The 25,841-nt window shown below is 40.0% G+C and overlaps 1 protein-coding gene across 2 annotated transcripts in view; it reads left to right on the forward strand.

The window, feature by feature from the left end:
• The window catches only part of KIF26A (kinesin family member 26A), a 99,102-nt gene that overhangs the window by 50,723 nt on the left and 22,538 nt on the right, over positions 1-25,841 (forward strand). For both annotated transcript variants that reach the window (XM_021402834.1, XM_021402833.1), the window contains exon 5: positions 19,292-19,475. In XM_021402834.1, coding sequence (XP_021258509.1) covers positions 19,292-19,475 — 184 coding nt within the window. The remainder of the gene's footprint in view (positions 1-19,291; positions 19,476-25,841) is intronic.

Raw genomic sequence — 25,841 nt, forward strand, 5'->3', positions numbered from 1 at the left:
GCTAAAGTAACAAAGTACACTTGGATCAAAACTAACAGAGGATTTTATTTAGATTTTTATTCAGTAGCATGGCGAAATGTGCACATTTTTCCCCCCCCCCATGGTTGGTAACAACAGTTAAAACAGTTTAGGACTTCTATAGCACTAGCATAGAACAGTCTTTTTTTCTCCCTGTTCTTGGGTCTTATAATGAAAATAAACTGCTAGTTTTGTTTGCAAAACGTTTGTTGTAATTAGCACTGTTGACTAAATGCAATACGCTGTCAAGCAGATGGTATTTAAAACAACAAAATTCAGGGCTTTGTACTTGCATTCCAAACTCCTTTTTAAATTCAGAGCTGAACATGTTTTGAGACAATATTGAAAAAACATATGTCTATGAGTGGCATTAAAGTAAAATTTATGCATTGAGGATCCTTTTTATTGTGTATTCTTGTAAAATTGTATTGTTTACAATAATTTTTTGCAACATTTGAAAAATAAATTTTAAATTATAATCTGAAGTCAAAAAGAGCTCATCTGCCCATGTGCTGTTTTCAGAAGAATGTGGTACAATGAGTCTGAAGCATTATGTACTTATGTACCACCATGCCTCTGTACACGAGAGGAAGGGAAAGGTCTGTGCCAAGTGTCATGTGTGGAAGCTCATGCTGTGGGTCTGTGCTGCAGGTTTAAAGTCAACACAGAGAAATGTTGCTGACAGAGGATAATGTGTTTGGTTGTAAGATAGTTATTTGAAGTTGGTGTGAGTGGAGAGGAAAGTGAGGGGAAAAGCTCAAACTTTTTTTTTTTTTCTTTTAGTTATCTAAATAGAGACAGATGAATCCTTTCCATAATACTTAAAGTGACCAGTTGCACAACTTTTATTGTAGGTCTGGGGGCATGAACAGTCTGATTTAGATTAATCTACTAAAGTAGATTAACCTATATGCTTTAAGAAAATGTAGACTATCTTTTGCTGGAGAATCCAGAAAATAAAATAACCCATTTAGAACTGAGAGAAAGAAATCAGTGCCTAATAACCTGAAAAAAGATCCCAGATCTTTTCCTCCCTGTGATGCTTCTGTCACTGGTCAGCAAAACACAGTTCTGGTTTTATTGTAAAGAGACAGGTCCTTGCTAATGATTGTCATTGGCTTGATTCAAAGATTCTTGAAGTCTTCAGTCTTGAAGCAAGACTGAAAATGGCATCACTGTGTGTTGGATCAGGCCCTAATTGCTTCACACGAATCTGTCTTTGCCCTGAGTGAATCACAGTTTTATAGCTTTAGCAGCAATGTGCTAGGTAAAATGTTTTAAAATCCATTAGTACCTTGCTTATTCCCTACGCATTTTCTCTGTTCAAAATTCTCTTCAATTTTTTAACCAAATAATAGGGCTGGTTGATTTTTTAATTTTTTTTTTTTCCCCACAAAGCACTTGTTTCTTTTAACTGTTATCTGAATTAGTATTTTCATTATCTTTAATCTTATTGCTGATAAATGCATTTCAGCATTCATTTCTTAGTATTCTCAGAGCCCCTCTTAAGAGTTTTTTGATCCCTAAAGGCAAGCATTCAGGAAACAAGTTCAGTTATGGCTGTGATTGAACATATGGATTGAAATGCAGACTATCTTCTGAAGGTAGGAGGAGAGAGAGTTCCAGTTTGATCCCTGGCAGTCATATATACATTGAACAAGTCCTCGGATGGATATCACTGCCTAATCCTGGCCATGCAGACCCATCCCCATCAGCATTAAGCTTCCTCTCCCACTGCTCCTCCTTTGCTTCTAATGCCTCCTGCCATGGGAGCCTATGGATCAAACTTTCAATGCTGTGTCCTCCTTTCACTCCTGAAGTATGTAGCCCTTGGGAGGAAGAAGAGGAAGTCTTCAGGGATGAGAGAAAGACAGGTGCTGGCAGAAACTGGGGTAGAAGTAGCTTATCCTGGAAGCACAAGTATTAGAACATCAACAGTTCCAGCAGTTTTTCTTCAGTCATGGTGGGATATCAGGATTGTTTGATCTAACCTTTCCACCCCTATCTCTTTTTCCCTTTTCACCATCCAACTTTGAGTAAGTGGTAGGTCGTCTCTGCCTTTAATCCTTTGTAGCAGCCTCTTCTTCTCTGTCCTTCATCTCTCATTCAGCTAAGCCTCTCTCAGCAAGCACCTTGAGATAAAAGAGGAGACGTAGCACTGGCAACATGCTGCAGTCCCTATTTGTCATATTTTCTGATTATTTCCTTGTGATCTTTCTCTCTGTAGCCACTTAAACTGTAAACTTCATAGCAGGGCCAGTCTGTTATTTGAATTATGCAGAGACTGAAACATTTTTTCCCTTATTTGCTACTGGAATAAATACAGTTAATATATTGAAGATTTTACACACAATCTCTTTTTTTTTTTTTTTCCAAAACATTGCCCTCTTTTTTGTCTTTCTGTTGAGTACTTCCATCTTTACAGGAGTCCTTTTTAAAAAGTGGCTGTGGATGGGCCTTTTCCTTGGGAAGAGGGCTGTTTTGTCATAGAAATAAAGCAGCTAGGCAAAAATATGTATGTATATTAACTTTCAGTGTAAGAGAGTGCAGGGTTAGTTACTTTAGAAGACAAAGCCTTTGTAGGTTGCTTGTGGAAACTGCGTCTGTGATTTACTTAGCAATGGAAACAGTAGATCATGAATAAAGGCTTCCAGTCTTGTTCTTCATGAAGCAGCATTAACTGTGTTTGTACAGGTCCGAGCACAATTAGCTTTTGGGTTGTGGCGTGGTTTGCTGGCAGCACATAAATGTCTTTCAAATTAAAACTAGAATCTCTGTTCAGTGAAATAGCACCCTTTGACTCTTGCTTGTGGGCTGGCTTGTACCTGTGAAGTCAAGTCTGTGCAACTTTTTTGGTTTACTTGTTTGTTTTTTACTCCAGTTTATTCCTCAATGACAGTCATAGTTTGTAAGGTCACAAATTCAGAAGACAGTACAGCAGTATTCATATCCTAATGTGGAAAAAAATAATAGCTGCAGCAAAGTCTTTACCTGATGATAAGAGTTAAAATGAAGTTAAAATGAATATCTTTAAGACGGTCTTTGCAGTGAATGCATTGATTTTGTTAAGCATATGCACAGCCCAAGTTTATGTATTCATCCAAAGCTCTTTTTCATTTGAATGTTATATTTAATTTCTTTAAGCTTAATTATGCTGTGCTTTTCAAAAAAAAAGAAAAAAGAAAACCATTTTATTCATTACCTAGAAATGCAGAGAGTCTAGCGTGGAAGTGCTAAGTATTCAGAATCAAAGCCAAACATTAGAACCAGCAGACAGAAGTGTATTAAGAAATTAAATCAGTTTTAAGCCTTTTCCCCACACTCTGATCTGTCATAGAAGGAGAAAAAGCTTTGATTAACAGCCGACTGTGCCACACAAGCAGATTGCCAGACATTACTCAATGGTCGTGTTACTGAAGGACTGGAGGATTTAGCAGAAAATGCAGTTTCTCTGTAGGTCACTGACAGAATAAGAATGCTACAGTAAAAAGTGCAGCTCATCAGCACTGGTGGCTGTGAAGAGGCTCCCAGTTGACCTTTATAGTGCAGGAGAAGTTTTAAGCGAGCATTCCTCAGGTTTAAGAAAAATGCAAGTGGGCTTTGCCCATTGGTGTGGACTGAGGCATGCCTTGCTGTAGTGCTCCAGACTTTGTATGTGTTTCCATAGCCTTTTTTTTTTTTTTTTTTATGTATAAGCAACCTGAACAAACTTGAAATTACTGAGTGAAAATATGTGAGAAAGTTGTAGGACCCTTCTGCAAGCTGAATTCTCTCATGCTTGCAACTAAGTAAATATTGACTGATTTTGGTGGAAAGCTGTAGTGAGCTGTCAGATTTTGTCAGGAGACACCTGGGAAAGGGTGGAGGTGTTGTATCCAAGAGTAGGCAGAAAGGCAGTGAGGAGCAAGAGAATGAGCATGCACTTGGGAAGAGGTTAACTGCCTAAAAAGAAAGTACCACTCCCTTGAGAGAAGAATCAAAGCCCCCTGAAAATTGAAGCCATTGCTGTTAATGTGTGATTTTTTGCCTCTTGGTAGCTAGTGACAGTCATGGCAGTGCTGCCTGTACCACCACTTGGGGTTTCGTTCTTTTGGGTGTCTGGCCTTGTTATCCAAGGGGAGGTAGAGGGGGGTGGGGGCTGAGCAGTGATGAGGCAGCTACGAGGAATCAAAGCCGTTTGCAGGAAACTATATATAAAGCCAAGTGACCGTGAGCAAGATTGAGCAGAAGGCAAGCTGTATTACATCTTAAATGTTAATCATCTTTGATATTGGATTATTTTTGTGTCTTTTCAGGCTGGTTTGGGCACAGGGTTGCACTTGCTGCCATGAGACTATTGCCTTTGAAGCAGTGATGAATTACTCTTCCAAACACAGCACTCACTGTGCACTCCCTAGTTTCTAGGTCTCTAAATTATTTGCAGTGTTGCTGGGCTTCACTAGATTAAAATCAGTTAAGTTAATAAATCTGGAGAATCACAATGGTGAATCACACCCATTTTCTTTCCACTCATCATATTTCTGCATGTTTAGGAACGCTTTATCAATTTAGACATGACATAAAACATTACACATGATATGCTTTTTACAAGCAGCTTTTCTTAGCAAGACATAACATACAGTCTCTGAGTAATGTAATTGAACATCTTAAGAGTTAAAATAAGCATAGTCTTTTCCTAGATTCAGGATATTCCATCATATTGTAATGCCTGTGAGTTGTGGATTACAGAATCTAATTATTCACTAATGAGCAGTAATGGTACATATAAACTTAGGGTCACTATCCTATTACAGGCACCTGATGGTTCACTGATAAGCATTTGGTCATTAGATTGACCATAAAATATAGTCAATAATTGAGGTTAGTCATAGAGCAGACACCTTATCAGCACTAGGCATGGTGGGACAGCTTGTCAGTACTGTGTGTACTGATTGTGCTGTGACTGAGCATATGATTAGGGTATTGAAGCAGTCTGTATCTAATGAAACTGCAGGAAAGGCACAGCAATATTAGCACAACCACTAAATGACTAATGTGTTTTTGTTCCAATCCTCAGACTCTTCAATTAGTTCCAATAAACTCTGATCTAGTGTAGCGGTAGGCAGAGGATTCAGATATTTTGTGTACAAGCTTTCATTACGCTAGTCAAAATTTGTAATGTTTCGGGGACAGATGAAATCTGCATGGCTTTGAATGAAAAATGATGGAAATAATAAAGGCTGTCATTACCGTTTTTACTTCACTTTTTCAGTTTTATTTTTGCATTTTTAAAATTCAGAATACTTATGGAGACAATAGCTGCTGCCTGATTTAAAAGATGAAGCTGACAGTAGCAAATTAGATGTCTACATGTTCTGCTTTAAGATTCACTCATGCAGTTCGTGTAGGCTTGTGCATATAGATCTAAACTTAGAATGTGTTCCTTAGCATTTTGCGCCGTGTGGAACATTAGTCAAATAGTCTACCTCTTGAAGGCTTTTGTAGAGATATTGATTTTACTGTGCTTCAAACTGTTGCTGAGAAAATAACCTCAGAACCATTCTTTTATGATTTTTTTTCCATGAGGATGCCTTAACTTTCATAAATTATTTAATACAGTGAAGGATGCAAAATGCCTTTTGTCTTTCTGAACTGCTGTTCAGGCGTCTGTGATGCGACCTTGGAAAGTAACCATAGAAACACGTTAAAAGCATCAACCGAAAATCAGTAGTTGGGTTTGACAGTGATGCAAATTCTGTGAAAGAAGATTATGATGTATTAGGAACACTTGAGGCATATATTACTGCTAACCTGTTAAACCTGATTATTCCGTGTCTGTCAGTACTTTCAGAATTTAATACAGGGGAAAAAAAGAACCAAAAAAAAATGAAACATACTTTCTTTTTTAAAGTTGCCATGTTTAAGATGTTTCCAGCTAAATCACTTCATCCTGCCATTCTCTATCCTTTTAAAAGCAAGAATTATATTTCTGCTAAGCTCATAATGTAGTTCACCAACTCTCTGTATTTAATAGCTGTAAACTTTTGCCCTGTACCCTGCTGGGATATGCTGGTATCCCGGCTTTGTGCAGAGCTGGCACAATTTAAATCTCTTTGACAGTTAAAGCAGATAACAGAGTAAGCAGTAGTTCACCAGAAGGTGAAGAAAACGTGTGACACATTGGATCCTGTGCCAGACCTTTTAGTGCTGACCTGTGGTAGCCAGGCCACTTTGTGAGGCTGCAACAGAAGTGCCTGTGAAGATTACGGATAACTATAGTAAATTTTTGGTGAATCACAAGTCAGGGGAAGAAGCAGAGTCAGTTGTATCCTCATTAAGGATAGTCCACATCCAAGAAATCATACGTTGAAGTGTGTTAGAAAATTAAATTTGAATTAATTACCTGAGAAGGTGGGATCCCAGCTTTTCCTGGCCTTCCTGACAGAGGTAGCCAAAGAGTCGTGCATGGTTTGCCTCCTCTTTGTGGTGTTCTGGCAGCATCATGGGAGCTGCGAGGTTCTTCCAGGGACATAACAACTGACTGGCATTAATGCAGCTCAGCAGCTACTCGGAGCATCAGCTCTTCTTCATGAAATCCCCACAGTGCCCCACTTTCTCTTGCTACCATCCAGTCACTGTTGGAAGCCAGCTGGGAAGAGTGGCTGAGCAATCTGTGGCCTGGGGCAGAGCAATGGATGTGCAGGTGAAATGAAGCATCCAGCTGTTTTAGGATGTGCCAGATGTGTAATTCCCATTTTTCCCTTAATGAATCTTTCCTCGGAATCTGGTGGGCTGGAGCAGCCTGGTCCCTGCAGAGTGTTGCCCCACCACAGGGTACTGGAAGTGTGACACCTTCCCAGATGCCTTTTCCTTGCTGCATGGTTTCTGGTTTGATATTAGAAAAAAACTTATTCTCCAGGAGAGTGGTCAGGCACTGGAACGGACTGCCCAGGGAGGTGGTGGAGTCACCATTCCTGGAGGTGTTCAAGAAACATGTAGATGTGATACTTAGGGACATGGTTTAGTGGGAAATATTGGTGGTAGATGGATAGTTGGACTAGATGATCTTAGAGGTCTTTTACGTCCTTAATGATTCTTTGATTCTAGGAAGCCCTCATGCAGATGTACAGATGGAGATGGAATGAGTGACACTGGCGGGCTTGCCTCGTCCTGCTGGTGCCATGCTGCGACTGCTGGAATGCGGTTGCTAGCAGTCTCTGGTGTGTAAATGTGAGCTGCGTATAGTCCAGTGCTATGCAGGGACAGGAGATGGGGCAGGGTGTGTAGCATTGTGTAGTATCTTGTATCATCTTTGGGCAGCTTTAGCTTTCCTAGTTGCTGTGGCAGCATAATAGAGCCTATAATTAAGGACAAACAAAATAGTGTATGCCTTAGGTATATCCAGTTTAGTTTTTGCGCATAAGGAGGATACATTAGAAGATAAGACTGAATTTAGTAGGCTTTGTTCATGCAGACAGAAATGACTCTTAGAGCAGTGTGTTTAAGAGCAAGGCATCATTACTGGTATGATTACTAATACTGCATGATACCATATGCTGATAAAGCACTATGTAAATTAAGACAGGTTCCCTGTCTTAAGACAGACAGAGCTCATCTGCGAAGACTGTGAGACTGAGACAGCTGGGGACACAGAACTGTGCTTCAGCAAAAAGAGGAGCAAAAGAAGCCGGAGTAGTTGAGAAGAAACGGAACAGTAGGGTTTTGGACATTGGCATTGCTGAGTTGAGCAGTGCAGAAAGTGTGAAGAATGTCCCAGAGGTCAGCAGATTTGAGGTCGCAATATGGCTGATTAATATGGTTAATTAGAGTGAGGAGGCTTTGAATGATCATTCATGGTGGAAAGCCAACAGTGAGGATTTGAGAGAGCCCTGAAGGGAATTGGCCGAGAAACTGGGGGTTGTGTTGACCAGATGAAGAAGTGGCACTGGACACCTAAGAGTCGTTGCCTTGGCAAATGAAGCTCCTCAATTTAGAAGACAAGCGTTCATGATTCAGACCAAGGAGGGATTGTGCAAGGCATCAGTGTCAGGGCAGTGTTTGGGAGGATGGGCCATAGGGGAGGTGTGGGAGCAGGGTAAGCTTTGGTGGAGGTTGCAGAATAAAGCAAAGAGGGAGCCTGGTGCCAACCAGAGTGGCAGGAAATATGAGAAGGAAGAGATAGTGAAAGAGGGGGAAAAATGAATTTAGTGAGGTGAATACATCATAATGGAGAGGATGTTCTGGTTCTTTTTCATAGCAAAAGCTGAATTAAGGCGCAACAGAACACTTGCATTGGTTCTTGCTGACCAGTTGCCTTTAAGTTCTTTTTCATATGAGGCTGTCCCTGGGAAGGGCTGATTTTTGTCAGTCCCTGAGTGCCTCGTTGGATAATATAGGAAGTTTTGGAGCACCAGAGGCAGCCTCCTTAGGAGATGAAATGATGTTTTGAGCTGCTTTAAGTGGCTTCGTGCACGCACTATTGCAGCACTGGATTCACTCTGTGTTCTGAGATGTTCATGATGCCCAGGAGGAAGAACAAAGCAGAATAACTTGAAACAGATGTGTTCACAAATACATGGTAGGACAGAATTTGTGCCTACAGAGCTGTCAAAGTTTGAATTTGTAGAGACACAAGTGGTTGATGGAATGTGCATGTGTCTGGGGTAAATGGTGGACAGTGGAAGAGGTTTTAAACTAGTGAAAAGTCTGAAGCATTTATAGATAATCTGACTGGAGTCATGCAGATACTTCTTATTTTGTCCTCTCTCCAATCCTCTGCTTTCCTGAACTTAATATTTTAACCTCTAATTTAGGGATTTTTCGTATGATCCCATCTGTACTTCCTCATTCATCCATAGCTGAATGTACCTCCTTATGCAGTTCACCTGAACATGCCTATTGCCAAGAGGAACACTTCTCCCACCTCACCCACCCCAGCCCTTTCCCTCTGCCTGCTTTTTTGCCTCCTTGGTTCCTGACCATCAGTGCCTGTTCTGACTCCATTATTTGGGACTTCTCAGCTTGGCGGCTGTGGCAGCTGCACTGGTGGTTTTGTTGCAGCAGGAATGAGGCATTCCATTGGTAAAATGATAACAGTGACTTTCCTGCAGGGCTGTAATTTGACAGTTTGCACCTGTCTCACAACTTTATTGATGACTTTCAGGCTCTTTCAATAACATACTTAACTATTTTAATGCTTTATTAAGGCAAGACAGACTTAGCAATTGACATAGTAAAATCAGACTGATAATAGAGCATTTCACTCTCGTGGGTGATTTGCAGTCACTCTGACACTCAGTTTACTGAGTGTTGAATGCATTTTGTAGGGTGTGTGCATTTTCAGCTGACACTGGCTGTGTTCTGAGCTTGACTGCTTTGCTTCCTTGTGCTAGTGGCAAAATGAGGTGCTTCACATAATCATTTATAACAAAAATGAAGTGTCAAGGCAAAACAAAACACAAGCACTACAATTGCAGAACTTGACCAACTGCAAAATTTCAAAACCTCCCTCATCCTTCTGGTTGGGTGATGGAGGGTGTTTCCAAGCTCCAGGTCTTGCACCTAGGTCGTGGTAACCTCCACTATCAATGCTGGGTTACCATATCAATGGTTAGAGAATAGACCTGCTGAAGAGGACCTGTACTGGTGGATGGCAAGCTGGACATGAGCCAGCAATGTGCCCTTGCAGCCTGGAAAGCTAACCATATCCTGGGCTGCATCAAAAGAAGCATGGCCACCAGGGCGAGGGAGGGGATCCTGCCCCCCTGCTTTGTGCTGTGAGACCTCACCTGGAGTACTGCATCCAGATGTGGAGTCCTCAGTACAGGAGAGACATGGACCTGTAGGAGCCTGTCTGGAGGAGGGCCGCAAAAATGATGCAAGGGATGGAACACCTCCCCTATGAGGACAGGCTGGAAGAGCTGTGGCTGCTGAGCCTGGAGAAGAGAAGGCTCTGGGGAGACCTGAGAGTGGCCTTTCAGTATCTAAAGAGGGGATGTAAGAAAGAAGGGGACAGAGTCTTTAGCAGGTCCTGCTGTGATAGCACAAGGGGAAATGGTTTCAAACAAAAAGGGGAAATTTAGACTGGATATAAGGGAAAGATTTTTTACAGTAAGGGTGGTGAGGCACTGACACAGGTTGCCCAGAGAAGTGGGGGATGTCCCATCCCTGCAGACACCCAAGGTCAAGCTGGACAGGGCTCTGAGCACCTGGTGGAGCTGTAGATGTAGGTGTCCCTGTTCATTGCAGAGGAGCTGGAGTTGCTCAGCATCAGTTAGTGCTTCTCTGCCCATTGCTCTTGGAGTTGCTTCACTTATTAAGAAGCAGTGCCCTATGGAGTTTTGAATATAAGGAAATGACTCAGTGGAAATTAATCAGCATAAAATGAATCTAATCTAAAAGTTGTTAGGGAAGCTGGTTGAAGTCCAGGATGAGGTTTAAAATATTTCTTGATAATGAATCTCAAGTTGGACTTCAGGAGTTCCTTGTTTCTCCTGAAATTTGAAGTTAGCATCTTTAGGTCAGAAAAAGTCAAATCTCTCCATCTGCAACAATGTGAAAACACATGTTTTACATTTTCCTGCTAAGTGCTATTTTAAATGGTGCTGCAATTTCAGCCCACTGTAGCTCCGAGAAGTATTGCTTCAGAACCAATGTGAGTTAAACAAATCACAGGAACACTGGACTTTAAGAATCTTGTATGCCTCTCCTTTGTTTAAAAATACTGTGTGAGCATAAAACTTTGGAGATTTCCACTGTGTCATTTAGTACTGTCAGTGCATTTAACTCTGTAACACTAGGTATAAGTAAATACCCTCTCCAGATGCTATTTGCTTGGCAGTATAGATGTCAAGCCTTTGACTATGTATCTGAAATAAAACCTGGCCAAAGGAAGGACCGACCTTCTGTGGATTTTCTAGATGTGCACTGAGATGTGGAACAGAAGGAGCTGAAGATGATGAGAAAGGTCCATCTGTGGGGTCAGTGTGCTGGGATAAAGGAAGGAAACCTAAAAATATAACCATCCCCAGAGTTAATGGAGGCTTTACAGTTGGAGGTACTAACTGATGCTGAGATCATGATAAGTGACCAGAAATCTTCTGTTAGGGGGCCCTAGTTCAGCCCCACTCTTCCCTGTATGTTTGCCTGAGCCCTGTGCTTCAGATGACCCCCATGTTAGCCATGTCCTGCATTTTATCTCTCATCCTTTGCAATCACAGATGTGCCTGTTCCTTCCCGGGAGCAGTCTGAATGAGCTGAATGTTTTTGCTTTTCATACCAGATTGTTTTTGATGAACAGCATGGAGTGCAATATCCTTTGTAACAAAAATAATGTACTGCCTGATAAGTCATTTTGATGCTGGCTTCCTTCTGTATATTGGGAGCTGGTATTGCAGAGCAAAATGTTAAATGATCTATTAAAGTAATTACTTTAATAATGAATGGCTAGTTAGCACCATTGTTTCTGTTTCATTACTTTTTAGTTTTAAAAATGGCTTTATTACTTTTTCTTGATAGAATACAAATGAGACTAAAATTTAGTTTTCCTCAACCTGTTTCGGGAGTCTGTGTTTTGCCAACAAATAAATCCAACTGTTTTTGCCTAAGGTGCGTGCTTATATTGATGTGGTTCTGCCTGCTTTAGCTCAGTTAGTTCATGAAATAGAGCGAGACAACACTGCTGGCAGTCAGGTAGCCGTGTTTTTAATACAGAGCTATCTATGTTGTGTGTGACCTGGAAACTGGCATATTTCTATATTAGGTGTTGACAGTCTTGCTTACATAAAGATTAACCTACATGGGTTTTCAGCAGTTTGTCATACGGCACAATTGTAAACAGCAAGCATAGAAGTACAGCAGTATGTGCAACTGCTCCCGCTTTGTTTAACATCATTAGTGAGCAGAGCTGGAAATGGTACGTGGCAGGCTGTGGCGCCTAGCTGCTACCCTGGTGTGTGTATAAATAAGGCAGTTCCTGATCCTTGGTCCTGTCTGCTGAAGCAACATTCCCTGGCCAGAAAAGTGTCTTAAATCTGCATACTGAGAAGAATATGGATCTGACATCACTCCTAACAATTTCGTAGCAGTCACCTCAGAAACCTCTGGTTTGGGAGAGTGGAAAAAACAGTTGGAGTGTAAAAGTCAGTGAATGCTGCCCTTTGGTGTTACTTAAATTTTGGGAAAAATTACAGAGAAGAGCTGTGAAAATTCCTTCTTGGATTCTGGTTTGTAAATCGCTTGGTTGGCTGCTTCTGTTTAAGTAGTAATGTACAGCTGAGAAAAGGCATCAGCTTTTGGGTCTGTACACCATGGGAAAGCTCTTCTGGTGTCAGCTGTACTCTGCAGGTTTATTTTAACTTGTCATCTCATGGAGGTCTTTCTGAGTTTGGCACAGAGTGGCTTTGTTTGATCTTTCTGTGAGGTGCCTAATTTCAAGTGGATCTCAGCTATTGCACACCTGTCTATCAGGCCTTGATTCTGCACTTCGTGAAGATGTGAAGAGAGTAGGGGGTGAGCAACAAGGGTGATCAGAAATCAAGGCAACTTGATCTGTAAGAGGAGGTTGGAAGAACTGGGACTTTTTGGTCTGGAAAGGAGAAGGTTGAGGGATGCTCACAGTCTTCATACAGGTAACAGCTGCTGCAGCAGAAGGAAATAAGCTCCTCTGCACATCTGCTGGGGAGATGGGGGGAATAAGGAGCATAAATTACATCAAGGCAGATTTATGAGAGGGACACGAGGTGTGAATTTTCTAACAGCAAGAATAGTTAAAAGCTAGAACTGACTGCCTCAGGAGGCTGTGACTTGCTTTCCGTGAAGTATCTAAGAACGACTTGGGCAAATATATGGTGGAAATATTTTGGGTAAAATTCATCCTGCCGTGGAGCATGGGAAAATGTAGAAGATGATGTTCCTAATATGTCAATGTAGCTGATATATATATTTTTTTCTGCCTTTCAGATTTTAAAAAGAGATAGTAAGAGAACATTAAGAGGTCACTAAAAGTGAGAAGCTGAAATTCAAGCCTGAATTTATGCTATGTGCAAGGTGCAAGGCTTAAACTTAATCTCACACTGAAGATACTTTCTTTTACAATGTTGACTTGGTAATATTGCCACAGTATTAGATGGAGTTTGACATTTTGGAATGTTTTAGAATGATATTTTTCTATTGAAATTTATTTCTGTCACCCATTATAAAAATGCCATTGTTTGAGGCTGTGCATTGTGATCCAAATTATTTATTTGTTGAGGAAGGTAAACCACTGAAATAAGGAACATTTATTGTTCCTCCTGGCAGTGTTTCTGGACAGCATTGCTGGGACAACTAAGCAAACAAAGGTTTGGTGCTGTACATGTATAATGATACTGAGGAAAGGCAGCACATGCTCCTGAAACTAAGTATGCATCACAGAAACCCAGTAGCCTTGTTCTAAGGGGAAGAACAGGACATAATCTCAAAATGTAATTTATACTTCATAAGAGATGCCTTGGGCAAAATTTATTGCAGAAATACAGATGGTGACTTTTTTTTCCTCCCAAACCTTGATGACAGATTTAGACATTCCCAGCTTTCTGTTTAAAAATGGCTCTCTCTGAACCAGTTTTATTTTCCACTTTAATGGTGCTAGTGGAACCTGATGCCTTGCTTATTTTTGAGTTTGTATGGTGTTTTGGGCAGCAACTTGTATTGTTTCATTGTGCTGTCTTTCTAATTTTAGAACCACAAATCAAACAGTAATAGCAATAATAAAAGTGATAATGCCAACCAAGTTTATTCTGTTAATTGCGGAAGGCTTGGGACAGAATGCTGGAGGGTGTATTGTAGGACATCCGTCTATTTGTTGTCTGTATTGACGAGTAATTAAGGAAACAATAAGTGGAACTGCAGATACAATGACAGACTGTAACTTTCCCACTGCTTCCTTTGGTGTTGGTTTGCAGTGGGAAAGGCTTGGGTTATGTGATGAGGGGCAATGACTGTGTTTGGCTGGGAGCTGAGAAAGTTCAGAAGGATCCTACTTAAGGGTAAAGACTGATATCCAGTGTAAACCTGCATTCAGAATTCTGCAAGTTTTGCAGAAGGTTCAAAATCAGAATGAAGTTGAGTCCTGGGATATCTGTCAAGGTCAAGCCAAAACTGCTGAGTGGACTTTCAAGTAAACTCCAAAGCTCAGGATATTTGAGACTTGGACCATACACTTTTTTGGCCATGACTTGCTTAGTAAAACCCTAAAAAATTTTCAGAATCTGAATGACAGTGATAAGGCTGGCTAAGGATGCTAAAATTATGTTAATACATAATGGCTGATGCTGAAATGAATGTGAAGAAGTTTTCTTTTATTATTTTATCACTGGAGCTTAATCTGATGTGTGGGTTTGTCTGCAAACCCACCTCGTCAATTAAGTCCTCTGTATCTGTCTCACTTTACTCATTTCTAGTACGTGTCCCAGACTATATTTTGCATCACTTCTCCTCGTGAATGTTAGGATAACACTTTGTGGAATTTTGTAATTTTGCATCATTATAAAACTTAAATTCTAGTTTTCTATTTCATGGAGAAATTATACCTAGATGGAACACTGTTCTTTAGGGATTTAAATTGTGTTGTTTACTTTCACAGCTATAATGTGCAGAACGTGTATAGTGAATGTAATGTAGAAGCAGCTTGCAGTACAATAGAGTGTCTGAAATGTCATGCTAACTACATAAAAAGAATATAAAATAAAAAATTGTATTTTTTTATTTTACTGGGCAGGCTTTGTAGCTACCATTGCTGCACAGACTTATTCCCTTGATGCTGAGCATTATGTAATTGATCTGGCTGTACTTTTCCTCACTGGTCTCATCCATGCATGGCAGAAAAATCTAGTAATCTGTAAATTGTGTTGGGGGGAAAGAACAGTTTAGAGACTGTCCCTTGTCATTTGATATTTGAATGCTCCTGCATGTGCCATATATTAGTTTTATTTTCTACCATGACACCTAGCTATGAGAAAAGAACTCTCCAGAGCATCTTAAAAGACATCTTCTATTAGAGATGGAAAGAGTTAAGCAAAATGCAGACAATAGATCTCACTGCTAGAAGTAAAAATAATATACGCATGTGTCTCTGAAGCTTTAATTGGAAGAGAGGCATAATAGTGGAGCTCAGTTTCCCTTGCAAGAATGCTTCATAGATGAGTGCTTGAAGTAGAACAGGGAAAACCAAAGGTAGGTGGAAAGTGTGCATGAATCAAAGTTGTGAAAAAATACTTGGAAAATGCCCAGAAAAACAAATTAGTCTAACACTTAAGTTTTGCACTGTATTCTTTTAGAAGTTATAATTTTCCCTTTGAAGAAAAAGTAATTGATACTCTAGAAGATCAGGCAGTTCACTATGGAGGTGAAGATGAATTTAAGAGCCTTGTTCGAGAGATTAAAATTGAGGAAGAGATGCGAATCGAGAGGAAATAGGCACAGCACCTACAGAAAGTGGTCAGGTATGATCCCAGCTTCTGCCTTTCTGGCGGTGGACAAAAAGGGCCCAGTTTATTAGAGGCTGGCCATCCCTATTGCCATAGGGCAGATTCTACCGGAGAAAGAGAAAGCTGGAGAAAAAAAGGACTGGACGCTCAGGTGTAAATTCAGTGATGGGTTGCTGAATAAGGACTGCAGGAAGTCCAGTATTTTTGTGTGTCTCAGAAGTGGCCTGTGAGTACATATTCTCATGAATTTTACTGAAGTGAGGAGTTTTGTGTAGTTGGATTTTGTTTCATTTGGTTGGGCCCACATCCAAACCAGCACGGCCTAAATTTGGTCTAATGAGTACTTGGCTGGGATACTACCAAGTATATTCTGGTGTTGCAAGAGGTGCAGAAGGATTGATGAGCCCTTCTGTGGTTCCCCTTGCCTGGACCAGTCCAGGGGGCCAAGCACAGCATATGAAGGCTGCTGCCCAGCTGGATTTTGTAGCAGTTAAAGAACCGTGCTTTTTGTACGAGCTGAGAATGACAGCTACTTACATTCATATTCAAAGTCTAGAGTTAGTTATATTTTGTTTTCCACAATTGCTCAATTCTTGATATTTACTCCTTAAATTTTCCCCTTTAGAGAGAAAAGCAAACAAACCAACCCAACAAGCTGTTTTGTACCGCTTATGCAAGATGTCTGTGATGTTCTTGTTCCAGAAACAACCTCATTTTGATGTCAAGTAAACAGAGAGAGGTTACAATTAAGCTTTGTGCGCTGCTACCCGAGAAGAGATGCTTTTTAAATATGAACCACATATATCATTATTAGTGCAGTTGGCCTGTTGCCTGTCAAAGCACCGATTATTTTCTGCAACAACTACTCCAGTTCCTCTGCTTTCTCAGTTTCCTGTTATCCTGCATGGACATCTGCAGTCCCTTTGCCAAATTTCTCAGCACATCGTGATACTTCAAACTCATAGGAAGAGCAGTTATCAGCACTCTAGCAGTTAATTGCTTTAGCTAGTATATGGCACTGTACTTTGAACTGTGAAAGTGCAGAAAGTGTGTGGGTGCTGCTAGGAGTAAACCAGTTTGAAAGGTCGTCTGTCTTGGGGAAATAAAGACAGCTGATAGTGGGTTTGGTGTCTTCTGCCTGCTTTTTACAATGGTCTAAAACTGTGTTACTGAACAATGTTGAGAGATGTTTTACTTTAATAAGGCTGATTTTTCTGTTTTTTTATTTATGTGCTGCTTAGCTTGGCCTTTTTGGGTGCATTTACTGGTGGTTAGCTCTTTGTTAGGTGCTTGAATAAACAACTACTGAGCAAATTTGTTCTTTGTATCCCATTCTCTTTCACGTATGTTTCCCAGAGGAGCTCATTCAGCAAGATACACTGAAAGAATAATTATTTCATCAGGATGTAATGCATATCTTGATTGCACTTTGAAGACATTCTCTTGAGGAGTTTTTATCATTTCAACAAGGGATCATAGCATGTAAACAAGGAAATAAACGTTACCTTCCATATTAATCAACAAGATGATTAAATAATAACCAGAACTGTTAATTGGCACTTGGAGGGGGAGAGTAATTACTATCTTGAGTTCCACAATGAGAGCACAAACAGGTAGATACACTTTTCTGCCCAATAAAGCTGTGTATTTAGGAGGCATTATGGTTTTAGTGTGCAGCTGCAACCCCAGTGAAGTTGTGCAACTGTTTGCCTGGTGTCCTGTTTCAGGCATATGTTTTCATACTGAAAGAGATATTATCAAGGGTTTTTGGGTTTAGGCAGTTAAATCAGTTCTCATTGCCACTGAAAACCTGAAGTTCTGTGTAAACTCCTTCTTGCGGTGTTTTCCTTCACTATGGGACACAGTTCCTACTGGTCTCAGGATGCAGCAGGAGTCAAAAACTGCTTCTTTGCTCAGAGGCAAAAGTCCAGCTTGTTTTTCACAAGACAGTGGATTCTGGCTCCCTGTGAGTTTGGAACTAGAGCCTTATCTTTTCATCACATGAGTCTCTGTCTTCTTTTAAATATTGCAGTGCTTGTAGAGGGAGAAAGAAACACAAAGGGTATCTACATCTCTTGATGTTGAAGAAGAGAAAAGGTTGAGGAGTTTAACGCACGTGTTGGGCAATGTAGAACATTGTGCTGGGAACTCTGGAGTTCTGTAATTCTGCCTCTTGTTCTTAGCTGTGTAATCCTGATCCAAGTGAGTAATTTTGATCCTTGGGCACAACCAGGTCTTTGCACTGGAACTCACTTGATGCTAACAGTAGTGTTGCTGGAAGAGACTTCGCAACCTTCCTGCTCTCAATGTTCCATTTTCGTCCTGACCTACTGTAAATAGAAACAAAGGTAGAATTTCCTTCTCTGATCAGCTTATTAAGATGATGGAGCCTGAGGCTGAGTCATCACTAGATTCATGGAAAAGTTAGGAGTCTAGTTTTACCCTGAACTGGGGATGACAGCATAACACCACCTTAGTTTTTCTGTATATCTGTTGCTTATAATACTTCAGAGATATTGATAACAGCTCATTCTCGCAGGAAAGTACTTTGAGATCCTGGCCTGAAAGTCATGATGAAAATATAAAGTAGTCATTGTATAAGGAGACTTCTTGTGGTCATATACTTGTAAACTAATTGACCGGAAGTGATGGGCCTCTATATTGCAAACATAGACCAGAATAGTGCTTTGCTACCCCCAGAAGAACTGTCGGTATCAGTACCAACTGCTACTAACAGTTGTACTGAAGTAGCAACAGAAGTACTGTCAGTAGTGTGGTCTCAGATCACCCACAGATACTGGTGGTGTAACACTTTGCATCTTTGCTGGCTTAACAGTCATTCAAAGTAATAATAAAAGATAGCATGTTGTATTCTTTTATGATATGTATCTGAGGGCTGTCTATCTACAGACAGTTTCAGAGTTCATCACACATGTTCAAGAGGCAAAACACTTCTTGGCTTTGGCAGAGCTGAGATTTCACCCTCACAGCCACAGCTAGTTACCTACTGTGCACTTACTTATGCAGATACTTGTTCTACATAACTCTGTAGGGTGTATTTTCCCATGCGGGTTTTGATGCAGAGTCAAGTTTCTGTTTTTTTTTTTTTGCTATACTGTTTGGTGTTGCTGGTGGGGAATAGCATAGAAACTGATTTTGTTGCTATTCTTAATCACAAGGAAGAATGTTACAGTTTTAATTGTACGTTTTAATTTTTCCTTCTTCATCTCTTATGTTTTGAAATTCTGCATTTCAAAAGCAGGATCATTATCATTTTAAACATTAAAGCTTGTCTCTCTAATAGCTTTCCCTTTTAATGTGGAAGAATGGAATTGAGGAGGAAAAAAGCAATCTTTCTGGAAGGAAATTTTCTGTTATCTAAGGATTTTCAGCGTGGCCAACAAGATAGGATCTAGGCTTAGCTGACTTGGAGTGTCATTGTACAAAGCAATGCTTGCATAATGTTATCACCAGCAAAGTCCATCTGGTCCTTACAGTGACAAGGGGATTATTTCAACTTTTTATTACGTCAGTGAGATTTTAGCATTTTAGGGTTCAGCTGTCAAGCTGTTGGGGGGAGGAGAGGAAAGTTAGATTATAATTGAAACTCTACTGAGGGAGAAATTAACTGAACACTTCACTCGTGATTTTCTACCCATATTTCCTTTTATTAGTCTCCTGATGTTTTGTCCTTACGAAATCAGATTAGAATGCAATGACTTGATTTGCTAAAACAGGCAATGATGACAATGAACATCTGTTTGTCCGGTCAAGATTGCCGTTAACACCTAGTAACATTGTCCTTTCTTGCTATTACTTTTATACAGAGCAGCACAGAAGCTTAACCTGTCTTCGAAGAGAAAGAAATATCATCCACCCCTGCCACACACACACGACTTCTCTATTTATGCTACTAACTTTAGTGGCATCCTGCAGCTCTGTCCTCCCCCAGCACCACCATGCCTTCTGAGAGCTGTGTCCAAAATCAAGGACAACCCTGGCATTGGAAAGGTAACTTTGGATTTCAATTTTTTAAAATTGGTGTCCAGATCTATTTTAATTGGGCTAGAAGCTTTCAGCCTAGGACAGGGTTGGATAGGTTCAAGGGAATGGTCTTGGGTGAGAGAGGTACATACATCTGTCTGAATATGACTGAGAGCTGTTATCATTTGTTGACTTTGGAAAACGTTTGCAGCTTCAGAGCAGACTCAGTGCATAAATTTTGGCTACACTAATACCAGTTAAAGTCACTGACAGCAATATTGACAAAGGTTATTCCGTCCTTTCCTCTCTTAAAGCAAAATATGGAATTTCTTTTGACTTCTTTGGTCCAAAACCAGTGCAAATACAGGTGTCACCTTTGGCAGAAGCAGTCTCTTTGTGACCAGCAAAGCTCAGTCACTGATGCTGTCTGTTTGCAGTGAGTAAGGGAGATAGCCATGGGTGCTTGGTTTCCCTCTGCTTCACATGTTGGTGTAAACCAGGAGTAATTCTGTGGAAATCAAGTAGCTAGAGAGAAATAGATGTCTCTCCAGCTTGGGAAATCTAGCACCTTTCAAACTGTAAAATTTGTGCTAATTTTATTTAAAATTAATTAAAATACAACCTAATTACGTAGAGCTTTATTTATATTTATAACAGTTTAATCACCTACATGACAGTCTGAATACTTATTTACATAAGTTACAAGTGATTCGTGTTTGAAGATAGAGTTGAAATACCTAATGTGCATAAGAAAGCTCAAATATGCACCTTGACTAACCATAGAAATCAGCATTAACATAAAGAGATTGCCAGCCTAAGTACTTATAACTGACATGCTGTTACTCTCAGAAAATAATCTTTATTCTCTTTAGCTGGTGAGTTTGTGATAAATAAAAACAAAGGAGTAATTGGGGTTATCTTTAAGCAGGTAGAAACGCATACATGAAAATGTGCTTTCTGCCCCTGTTTTTAAAATTTGTTAGAAAAATGATGCAGTATTAAATGGTGGAATGCAGCTAACGACACAGTAGAGATTCTGAGGTGGAAGAAGAGTTTGCCAAGGAACATCCATTCTATGCGTATCTTTTAGCAGAGCCCATTAGAGCCTGCCTATTTTCCCTGAGGCTTAGCACTTAGCTGTGGCATGAGGAACGATGTGGAGCATTGCATTTCTGAGGCTTTTGGGCTTAGGAAGACCTTTAAAGTGTGCTTACATCTCCCTGTGCTGACAGCTCAAAGAACTGTCTCTGTACCTCACCACACTCACATGCCTACAGCTGTGTGTAGCCTTTTTCCTACACTTTGAGGGTGGTCAGTGGAGCTTATCAGCATGACTTGTGCCTTGCAGAAAACTCTGGTTTAGCTGCTGTCTTCAAACAGATCAGCAAAGTCTAAACATCAAGTGAATGATCCCAGATGGTAGGAAATTATGCCTTAGGTCAAGTGGTCTACCAACCTTTTTAATCAGTGAGCACAGAAAACGTCTTTCAAAGGGCTAACAGTATGCAGTGGATCAGAGCAGGACCTTGTACCAACCCACAGACCAGGGCTATGCCCACGTACTCAATTGCATGAGCTTCTCCAACATGGAATATGTATATATTTCACTGACGGAAAAAGTAGGTAGACCACACGATCCAGGGCATATATATAGAGAGAGAGCATGCTGGCAGCGTGGCTTGTATTTCTGTCCTGTCTGGCAGATTGCACCAGGAATTCTCAGACTTTTACGGATCAACAAGCTGGTGTTTGACCCTCAGGTGTCTCAGCTGTGTAGCTTTTGGCTGAAAATATAATTGAAGGTACTGTTTGTTTGGGCCCAAGGTTCCAGCTGTGGACTTCTCATAATGTGCTAGTTGACCACCATTTGGAAAACCCTTGTGCTGTGCTGGAGATAAGAACTCTCTGCTAATAGCATAATTCATTCTTGAGTTAAGACTGAAGAGCATTAAAGTGGTGATGGGGTGTGCTATTTCCTAGTTTTAATGCTCTTCAAAAAATAATGAGGCATCTTCTGTGACCCACGGTTTAAAACGTGCAATACATCTTAAACCCTCTTAACCTATTCATTTTTTGCAACTTTATAAATTACAACTTGACAATGTAGGTTTTTTTTGTAAGAACAAACAAACAAAAACCACCCAGCAAAATAAAATATCATTTATTCTAATTCTTAGACTTTATGGTCTAAGGAAAATTTCAGTCCTACGCAGAATGTTCAGTTCTTTAGGACTGAATACTGAGTTTCACCTTCTCCGAGCAATGCCAAGCCACTTTTGGTAACATTTAATTCATTGTTATAATGGTTACATTCTCTGTTGTATTTTCTTCTTCGCCAACATCTGCTGGTCAAGATTTAGCCAGCCCAGTATCTCCTTATGGTAATGATAGGAATTACCGTTCTTCCTCAATTTAAGTAGCATTGCAACTGAGAGCACAATTGGCAAATGCTGGCAGATGTGCTGTGGTCCTCTGTTACCTTTTGGTCCTTCCTCTTCTAACAGCTTTTCACGTTACGCTCCTCCTGGTTATCTCTTTCTTCACACTTTTCTTGCAGCCTGTCCAGTAGTAAGTATGAGATAACACGTGTGGATAGAAGCAATGCTGGATTCTGGAGTCAGTTTTTCCTAGTGCAGCACCCGTGGCTGTGGCTGGCTCTTTCTTTGGTTTCAGTGATTGTTCCCAGATCAGCAGTGTGCCTGGCCCTGTTATTACTGTGCAATTACAGTGGGTTAAGCAGCTGTTGAGGCAGTGTTCTCCTTTTTCACCTCCCTGCTTGCTGCTGTTTTGTCTTTCATGGTTATTTTTGATGTGGAGGACTGCTTTCTTGCTGGTATCTGCTGCATAGGTGAGAATGCACCAGTATTGGTGGTTGCCTGACTTCACCTTACTAACTTGAGAACGACCCATTGAGGTCCAGTCCTTGCTGTTTTCAAGGGGCTGATTCCTCTGAGCACAGATAGCTTGACAAGTTTTAATGTCCCTCTTGTCAAATGGCTTCTTTCAGAATATGACAGGATACTATACAGCAATACAAGTTTTCATATTGTGAAGGGGCTGAAGAGATAAAATTTAAGGAGAAATGTATACATTAAGTGACAATGAAAAATGTAGAAACAAACTGGAAACCCATGAAGTGTCATTGATTCATCAATGGGAGCAGTGTAGCTCCCTTCATAAAAAGTTGAAGTGGTGAATGATATGTCAGCTGTGAGGAAGTACCATTTGTATTAAGAGGGAACTAGTGAACAAGACCAGGATCCTACACAGACTAACTGTTAATATTCGGACATACGCTAGGTAGTCCCATTTCTTTTGTAATTCTCTTGAAAGTTTAGAGCAAAAGACTTGCTTAAGTCAGTGTTGAAACATTTATGATGTCCATTATGATTGGCTTTCTCTATCTCCCCATCTGCATACATTTTAGCTACTCCCCTCACCGTTACTCAAGATTATCTTTTATCTGGTATTCAATACAATACATTTAGAAGAGACATAGGAAGAGAGTGTAGAAAATGTGATGTCACTTTGGAGGTAAAAGAGAAAAATGGGCTCCAAAGGGAACCTGCAAGCCTGATTTTCAGGCCAGGCAACCAGGCAAAGTGGTTGAAACAACAATAAAGATCAAAGTTAGCAAACAGGGATTAATATGATATAGAAGGGATCAGTTAATGGAGCTTTTGTGAGCAGAACACATATGTTAGAGCTCTACAGAATAGTCAGTAAGCATTTGAATGGGGTGATCTAGTTGATTTGAGTGTATTTGGGTTTTGAAAAAGCTTTTGACAAGCACCCTGACCTAGATTTCTCAGAAAACCCTAAGCTGTCGTGTATTCTCTAGTGGCTTACTAGCTGATAGGAAACCAAAGGTTAGATGCAGCACTGCAGCAAAGTTAGCCACAGTGTCAAATGGAGGTCCGGGCTGTTTGGTGTCTTCCTAAATGATTTGAGTAAGGTGGTGAAGGTACCTATTTGGGCTAGCCAAAGCTACAACTGACTATGAGAACTTGTGAAAAGATCTCTTGGTACTGAGATTATTGGGTGGATAAAGAGTCAGATGAAATTTAAATATTAACTAACACAAGGAAATATATATAGGAAAAGCAGCTGTAATCCCAGATGTAAAGAATTGTAAAGAAATCAGTCATGACTGTAACCCGTTTTAGCAGCCATCATGGAAGCTACAGCATTATTTTTGCTATCATGAATCTGAGCTTCTGAAGAAATGCTGTATTGACTGTTCAGGAGGCAAGAATAAGCATCTTTAGTTGTAAGGAGTCTCCAAAAATATGATATAACTACGTGATCCTCTTCATGCTCATCATGTTTGAACTGTCACTGTCTGTGTTTCTTTGCTGACTTTCTTCCTTGACACATTAACTTATAAGAAATGTAATAAAGGATGGTAAGAACTAAGGAAACATAATGATTTTCCCTCCTCTCCCTATATATATCTCTAAAGGACCCTCTCAGAGGTGAGCTTTTGCTGGATCTAAGACCACCGCATGCAGGAACAGCAATGGTGTGCTTTGCTGCCAGCACAGACCTGGACCTAAACCTCTGGAGAAAATAAAAGGCCTCACCAAACATTAGCATCTGTACCTGGAATTTTAAGTTCCTTATTTGATTTGCACTTTCAGAGCTGTCCTACCATGACTATTTGCTTATCCTGCCAAATAAACTTTGTTATAGCCGAAGCACAAATTCAGTGGAGAGCCTCCCTATGCATTAAGTCCTTTTCAATTGGTTTCAATGTTAAACAAATGAGTAAGAGTTATTCTGAACTGGGGTAGAGAGCAGTTGAATCTAAGGAAGTCACTGAATTGAGTGTCAAGATTACACTGGTTACTTCTGTAGTGATTTGGAATTAGTCATTCTGGCTGACAAGTCCTGTCACTGTTTGTAGGATCTTGTCTTGAACTTGTGAGCCTAATGTATGTTCAGGGAAAAGAAGAGGTCTGAATTGGAATTCTTGCATTTTCTGAACTGTGTGACTGTAGCAAAGAAAGACTATGTACTGTCAAAACTGCTGGAGGGGGCAGGAATGTGAAAAGACCGTGTGACCAGTTCTTGCACTTGAACTCAATTACTGATCGTGTGAACCCAAGGTTTAAATTTGTTCTTATCTAACATCATCATCTCCATGTGTATCGTGCAGTTCTACTGTGGTGAAATATAGCTATATGGCTTTCAGAGGTTGAATATGTTAGTGACTTAGTACAGCAGAGACCCTATGTGTATGTATCTTTTGCAATTTCTATTTATAACTTCTCATTTTTTCAAGTAATGTCTTGGAAAGTTGGTAGTAAATATCTTATTAACTTCTTTTACATTTCACGAATACCAAATTTTCAATTATCATAAATTCAGCAGAAGTGTGTGGATTTATCCTGTGATACAAATCTTTAATTATACCTTTTGCTTGCTTTTCTTTACTAAGAGTGCACAAGGTTATACACTCTTACAGCTACTTCCAGGGTTTTCAGTATTCAGGAACACCAAGCAGTGAAAAGGTTAAAATGAAAATAAATAAAAAAAAAGTAACAGTCTGGAGTTGTAAGTCTGTCTGAGACCTGTATTTCATATGATCAACAATTATCAAACCCTCACACACAAAGGAGAATCCCGTTATCAATACAAACTGAATATAAAAGGAATTTTGCTCACTACCAATAGATGATACGTAGCAAATTTCGTACCTTTTGCTTGAATGTGCCAAAAACATCAGAGTCCGAATCATCTAGCTGAATCCTACTTAAAAAGCAATGATCCAGTACACTATGATTCTTGTAACTGAATCATTTTTGTGGTCTCACTGGGTGTTATTAAATTTAATGTCAGAATAGTAGGAAAGACGTCTGAAAGCCATTTAATATTGTCACTGGAAAGAAGTTAGATTGTGCTTGATTTCTGACATTAATGTGCTACTTAAGGTAATTTATCATATTGTGGTATTAAAAAAGACATCCTTTTTACAGTGGCTGCTGTGTAGCATTCTAATTTGCTATTTTTCTTTAGCATGGTAGGAAGCCTTTTTCATGCAAAATGTTTTTTTCTGGAGTTCTATTCAGATCATTCTTTATAATACCGCATCACTTACAAAAGCAACTTTAAGTGCTTGTCTCTTTCAAGGATCCTTTCTTTTTTTTTATGTTAGAATGACAGAAGCCTCCTATGTGAGACAATAGAAGGGGAACATTTATAGAGAACCTGAATTGTATATACCTGTCCAACAGACATGTCTGACATATTGGTCTCCATTTATGTGTTTTAGACATCTACTTTCTTTTATGCTTTACCAAGCCAAAGCTTATTTACCGCTAATATGATTTACTGATCATGCAGGGTTTTCTTAAGTGTGCTGTATGTCCCATTCACTGGTTCTTACGATGG

The sequence above is a fragment of the Numida meleagris genome, chromosome 6 (genome assembly GCF_002078875.1).
Source record: "Numida meleagris isolate 19003 breed g44 Domestic line chromosome 6, NumMel1.0, whole genome shotgun sequence".
NCBI lineage: Eukaryota > Metazoa > Chordata > Aves > Galliformes > Numididae > Numida > Numida meleagris.